The 6,973-nt window shown below is 36.1% G+C and overlaps 1 protein-coding gene across 1 annotated transcript; it reads left to right on the forward strand.

Annotated features, from left to right (window-relative positions):
* The first annotated feature begins 649 nt into the window (after positions 1–649).
* Positions 650–6,742, forward strand: ehf (ets homologous factor). The gene is made up of 8 exons (XM_037682719.1): positions 650–725; positions 2,948–3,199; positions 4,180–4,224; positions 4,331–4,372; positions 4,469–4,531; positions 4,666–4,710; positions 4,799–4,994; positions 6,643–6,742. The coding sequence occupies exons 1-8, from the start codon at positions 650–652 to the stop codon at positions 6,740–6,742; spliced, it is 819 nt and encodes a 272-aa protein (XP_037538647.1).
* The last annotated feature ends 231 nt before the right edge of the window (positions 6,743–6,973 follow it).

A 6,973-nucleotide genomic window follows, 5' to 3' on the forward strand; every position in this document is an offset into this window, starting at 1 on the left:
AATAATAATAATAATAATAATAATAATAATAATAATAATAATAATATATATATATATATATTTTTTTTTTTACATTGTTAGTGTTTAGCGTGTATCTTCGATCCTTCTATACTGTTTCTTTTTATGCTTTATTTTGTTTGTTTGTTTGTTTGTTTTGCTATTTCTGGGTGTAACTGGGACCTTGGATACACAGTCATTCCACCTCATGTACCACATGTGATGCGAATGACAGTAAAGAACCTTGGACCTTGAACCTTTATAAATGGCTGCAACACCTGTGACATATCATCACTGGAATGGTTTGTTATAGCAATATTTTCCCAAGGACAAGCCATGTCTGTAGATCTGACTCCAGTACAGTTTTCTTTATTTGCATTTTTACAATGTGAAAATTCTTCAGACATGCTGTTTATCCTGTGCATACAGAAATAAGGAAATGTGAATCAATGACTGGATATGAAACACAGCTAAAACTGTGAAATGTGCCCAAACATGTTGACAGATTTGTATATGCATGAAAGGAAACATAAATAGCCCAAACTTTTTTTTTTTTTTTTTAAGTTAGCTTTTAAACAATTAATTGTATAATATACCTGCTCTTCCCCCCCAGCACCTGGGCCATGGTACATCCGCGTGTAAAATCTTCAACATGAGCATAACTCCATCCACCACCCTAGACAGCCAGCTGACCTCCACCTGGGGACCTACCAGCCTCTATTCTGATGGTGAGCGTTAATGCGTAGAATGAAACTCGACGTATCCTTTCATGGGATTACAAATGGACTCATAGCTGACATTAATCATTGATTCAATTGTCTGAATAATATCCTAAATGCTTGAAGAAAATACTGTAAAATGTTCTGCTTAAGGGTTTTTATTGCTCGCTATTAAACAATCCAGTTCCATAAAGCTAGAACACTTAGTGAAAATCGTTTAGCAATGATGGATTGCTCACCTGGTGAGCCCAGAGCTCTGAAACGCAAAACAAGGACTCCCAGTAGAGAAATGCCCTAACAGCCATTTCAGTAAACTCCTATTGAGAATAAGAATATAGATTGACAATTTGTCTGTGGATGTTTTACTGAGAAGACAAAGCTTTACATAACATATTTTGTTGGATTATAAGGCACACCATGCCTCCCTTGCAAAAGAGATATGTGATCTCAATGCATTTTGCCTGGTTAAATAAAGGTTAAACAAAAATAAATAAATATAAGGCTCAATATCAATGAACGGGTCTGTTTTCATACATACGGTGCGCCGGATTATAAGGATTTGTAGGGGAATATATGTACAGGATATTGGACTTCTGGTCCAGTCAAACTCCTAACCTTTAACAGGTATTTATGCTCACATACTCTGGACTGGCCTCACCTCAAACATATATAAACCATATGTTCTTGTAGCGAACTTAATTCCTGTCCCTCGAAAAAAACACCAAGAATCCGTAAGTTAAATACAATTCTGTAACGTTTATTTTCAGTTTGAATTATGGCATGGAAAATTATGGCAAATCTTGAATATGAATGAACAACCAATAATATTATTTTAGAAAGTAAATGGCATAAATCTGAGGACTTTGAGAAGGGGTTTTGATTCAATTTGGACTGAGGTTCTGCTGTTAACGTTAAAATTTAGGTAAGTTTATCTCAGATTCATGAATCTAAACAAACTTAGTTGGCACTGTTTCGTGGTTCTCTCAACAGAAGGAAGATGTTTTGTCCTACCACGGAGATGCTTATTCTCATTACCACAGCAGATGCGATGACTTTGAGGGAGGAGGTTCAAGTTGTCACTCGAAAGGGAGGTTTTCCTTCTAAGACAATGGCTCATCCAGCAGTGTACATCTGTAGGGTGTTTGAGAAGTCCAGGACATCTGGGTTGACTCAGAGCCAACTCTTCACCAGGACAGCTTCTTCCTCATGGCTGTTGTGTCTCAGAGAGTCTTTGCTACTCTCCACAACCACTCATTCCATCTGCTCAGCTCAGCTGATGATTCAAAGCCAACTATCCTCATCGGCTGCCGTCTCACAACTCTCTACCATGGCATTCAGTATACCTGACACCAGGAAGACAGGCCCCTTAACTTTTAACCAATCAGAGGGCTTCTTACAGTAGGAGTATCCCACTGTACAATTAATTTAATTGGAATCTCCTTTCTCAAATGTCTTCATAGAAGATAATACAATGACCCTTTTGTTAGGAAGGGTGACACCATGCTGATACAAACAAAATGGGTTTCTTTGAATCAGAACTTCAACTGGGTGTTAGCTTCCTTTATTGTCATGGCAACCGGTCTCTGTTGATAAGGCGGAGTGAAGCTCTTTGATTAAGACCCTTCTTCAGGAGTCTCAATGTCTGGTGACTCAACATAGAAGGTGAATTACACAGAAGGGGGTCCAGAATCATGCAACATGTCAGGGTGGTCCCAACTGTAGATTTTAACACACAGAGAAGGTTAATTAAGAAACTTCCTGAGCTGGAAAACAGAATGCCATTATCTGTCCCAGATTAGCAGAGAGGGAGGGGCACAGGAGGCACAAAGTCTCTGGGGACATACTGTCTCTTTGATAAGCCTTGGATGGACGCTACAGATTCAAGGTTCTCTTTTTGTGTCATTACAAAATTGTGTACACAGGATCCCAGTTACATCCAACAAAAGTATTAAAATGTATAAGAGGTGCATTAAGCAAAACAAAACAGTCACATAAGTCAAACTTTATTCAACTCATTCACAACAACCACATAAAATTGGTTCGAGGTCGTTATGCACAACCAGAATTAATACATAAGGTGCAGCCGATTATAAGGCTCACTATTGATTTTTGTGAAAATTAAAGGACTTTAAGTGCAACTTATAGTCCGAAGAATACGGTAACAACAAAAACGTTGTAATGAAATAAATTGTTTCGAAGGGTTTTCTTTACTAATTATGCCTGTTGTTCAGGTGCACTGGTGATGTCCAGTTACACGAGGTGGTCTCATGACTCCCAGCCTCAGTTCTGGAGTAAGTACCAGGTGTGGGAGTGGCTGCAGCAGGTCATGGACATCCACCAGATTGATGCCTCCAGCATTCCCTTCCAAAACTTTGACATGGACGGCCATCATCTTTGCAGTCTGAGCTACCCTGACTTCATCCGTGCTGCCGGCAGCGTGGGACACATTCTTTTCAACAGCATCACAGAGCTCAAGTCAAGCGGTGGGTCTAGGAGCAAGATTCAGGGGTGTGTGGGGCAAAAATGAAGATGATTACTTCTAATAAAAGACAAGCCAGGGACTCCAAGTTGTATGATCTGTGTTTAAGAAGGGCTCAGAGAACAGATTTAAGGCTTCACTGCAAGCTGCGGCGAAGGAGCACTTAAAGTGAAGGAGATGATGGGTTTTCTTTTGTTTTTACTGGAGAGTGAATCTTCAACAAAACTACAGTGTGAAGTTAAGAACGAGGAACTGAGATGACTTTAAAAAAAAAAAAAAAAAGCTCCAAAAAAAGTTCAGTTTAATTTGCTGACACTGATACTTGTAACGTGTGCCGTGCTAAACAATGGGATTTTTTTTTCATAGTTGAGGCTGTTGAGTGGTAAACAAGACCAGCATGTTGCATTTTATCTTTCATCTTACAATGAAAGCAAGTTCATTACCAGAAGACCTGGCACAACAAGTTTAACTTCCAGTTTGCAGAGAAATGCAGGGTAACTAAAATTTCAAGGTCAAAGCAAAACAGTCTTTTATTGTATCTGGGAAACACAAGCACTTTTTTAGATGAACTGAGATAATACAACAAAGTATACTGAAAAAAAAGTGTTTTCTGCCCCTTTTCAGTTTTTTAGACTTTTAGTTTGAAGGCCAAAAGCGAGAGAGAAAATCTGAAAATAACTTTGTCAGCTAATTAGCCACTCGTTTACAGAGTTTTCTACATATACAATGAAAATGTTCTGGCTTTTTACAAAGTATGTAAATAAAATTTGACTTTGTAGAGCATTTCCTAATTTGCCATAAAAAAAAACAAAAGATTTTCTGTTATGTGTTCTCAGGGTCCTTGGACACTTTGATTGCATTTAGCAGTGATTTAGTTTAATGGTTTTGAATGTTGAGCTACATTTGTTATAGCATGAATAATCAATTTTCAAATAATAGATAACATTTATTTGTGCTTTTATATTCCTCACTATTCCTACACAGGGCAATATCACGTGGACATTGGGCAACTGGAACTTAAACCTGAATGTAAGAGGTTCTAAGAAAACTTTTTTGTGTACGAAACTATTTTATCAATAACATTTAAGTTATTTTTAATTTGTTCTGCCTTTAGTGACACATACCTTTTTTACAGCAGATATATGTCCATTTCCAGATGTCAGCTATCCACCTGGAGGTATTTTAATCATGTCTTTTTGTAAATAGATTCATACTTCAATGAGTTGTATTGGGAAAAAAGACAGTTTCTTTTTTTATTTTCTTGTTCCCTTAGAGATCTATGATCCCTCGCTTCACTTACTTGCCCCTGATGCGTCTCCCACCCCTTCCAGTCCTGGTAAGATAACATTTTTCTGTACAATTTGATGTATAAAAACAATATTTTTGAAGCTGCATAAATTATCAATAAAATTCACCCAACTTGGATTTTTTATTTATTTATTAATTTTTTACTTTTTTTGTCTCATTAAGAAATTAAGCGGTCTTTCAGTCGAAGTCACCCAGTCAAAAAGCCCAGTGAGTAATAAAAACACACTTTTATTCAAAGTTGAACTTACTTTCTGTACATTCACGGCTCTACTGTCACCTGATGCTCTCCCTAAAGACCCGAGAGGGACCCACCTGTGGGAGTTCATCAGAGACATTCTGATTAACCCAGATCGAAACCCAGGGTTGATCAAGTGGGAAGATCGGACGGAGGGCATCTTCAGATTCCTGAAGTCTGAGGCTGTGGCACAATTATGGGGGAAAAAGAAGAATAACAGCAGCATGACTTATGAGAAACTAAGTCGTGCAATGAGGTAAATACATAAAGCTGCTATAAACCTAACGTTTTGTTTTCATACAGTCAAATACAGTAATGTGGGGAAAATACAGCAAAGTTATTGCAGATACAGAAATATATCAATATTTCTCCCCAGGTTGAGTATTTATTCTATTTGACACATTTTCAGCTAAATAAACACAGTTTTGCTGTTTGATTTGTTTTATTGCAACAGTTATCATATTGTGCCTATTATCAGAAATGTTTTCTTAGTTTGGGTACAACTTGACAACCAAAAAAAAAAAGAAAGAGTTACTCAGTTTTACAACATTACAAGTTTAACTTATGTTAAACCAAAATGTTCATATACACCATTTCAATTTTTTTTTATTTATCATCAATGACAAATTAGTATTTGGTCACTACACATTTTTTTTATTCATATGCATTCGTTTTTTATTTGAAATAAACAACATTGATGCTCTATTCATGAAATCAATGGCATTAGTAACAGCTTTGGTTTGGATTGAGCCAATCTAATGAGTTTTAAAGTTTTACACAACCATTGAGGGCAACCACAGGGTCACTTTGACCACTAAGCTGGATTTTATGTCAAGTTCCCTCGAATTATGTGCAGGTGTCATAAAGGTTTGCTCAGAAAACAGTTGGCACAGATATAGATTTTTTGAAAAACTTTTTTTTTTTTGTTTGAATGTTTCACCAAATAATACAAACCCCTTCCATTTGGTTTATTTTTTATTAGTAAGTAAACAGTTCATATCTATAATGTTCAGCTTATACACAACTTTCAGTATTTACAAAACCAGATGAAATTAAAAAAGAACAGTTTAAGAACATTGGTAAATTTAAAGCTGAACAGTCCATGGAGCAATTATTTCGACTAAACTGAGTATTTGTAGTTTGTTTGTATAGATCAGGGGTGTCTAAAGTGTGGCCAGGGGGCCATTTATGGCCCTTCATTTGATTGTGTGTGGCCCACAACTGCAGTTTAACAAAAGGCATATTTTGGCCCATAGGCTTGCACATTTATTGATCTTTATTTATTTTTTTTATTTTTTTTGAGAAAAAAAAAAATCTCTAAATGAGCAATACTAAGTTGAATGCAATCTTTTGGCAATAAATCAATAAAATTAAATACATAATTTAAAAAAATAAAGTAACAAAGCGTTATTGTTTATGACGCTTTTAATGTTTTAGATCTACAATAATTTTTTTGTCCTTTCTGCAAAATATTGTTCATGCTGAGTTAAAAAAAATAAATTATTATTTAATAATAATAATTATTATAAATTATTTAATTCACATTTTTGTGGGTCGCGACTCCTTTCATCATCAAGGTTTCGGCCCACATATGAAAATGTTTGGACACCCCTGTTATAGACCAGGGCTATTCAACTGGCGGCCCCGGTGGCCAAATCAGGCCCATGAGTGAGCTCAGTTCTGCCCACCAATGGCTTCATTTTTAAATAAAACTAGATTTTAAACCATAAAACAAACTTACTTCATGACAATAACTGCTGGATGTCCAGCCCCTGAACTGTTGGCTTTCAATAACTGTGCCCCCCTGAGCAGTTTAGTTGAACAGCCATGTTATAGACCATAGAGTTTCCTGTTAACCTATTTCAAATGATTCTAAATATGTATTTTTTCTGTTTCTGATACAGATATTATTACAAAAGGGAAATCCTAGAACGAGTAGATGGACGCAGACTGGTTTACAAGTTTGGAAGGAATGCAAGGGGATGGAGAGAGACAGAGAAGTGAAAAATTAATATATTTATTTTGGTTTTCATCCAGTTGTGCATAGTTGTGGTGTTTTAAGATAGTTTTCATTTGCTTTATTTTATGTATAAATGTGTTTGAACAGTAAGTGTGTTGTTTTTCTGTGCTGTTTTTTTTTTTTACCTTTTACTTAATTCTTTGTATTGAGACTGCACTGTTTTTTAACTGTACCTTTTTAAGTCAAAACTTAAGCAGGCGTTTACACCGTTTTAC

The sequence above is a fragment of the Nematolebias whitei genome, chromosome 10 (assembly GCF_014905685.2).
Source record: "Nematolebias whitei isolate Nwh7 chromosome 10, NemWhi1, whole genome shotgun sequence".
In the NCBI taxonomy this organism is placed as follows: Eukaryota; Metazoa; Chordata; class Actinopteri; order Cyprinodontiformes; family Rivulidae; genus Nematolebias; species Nematolebias whitei.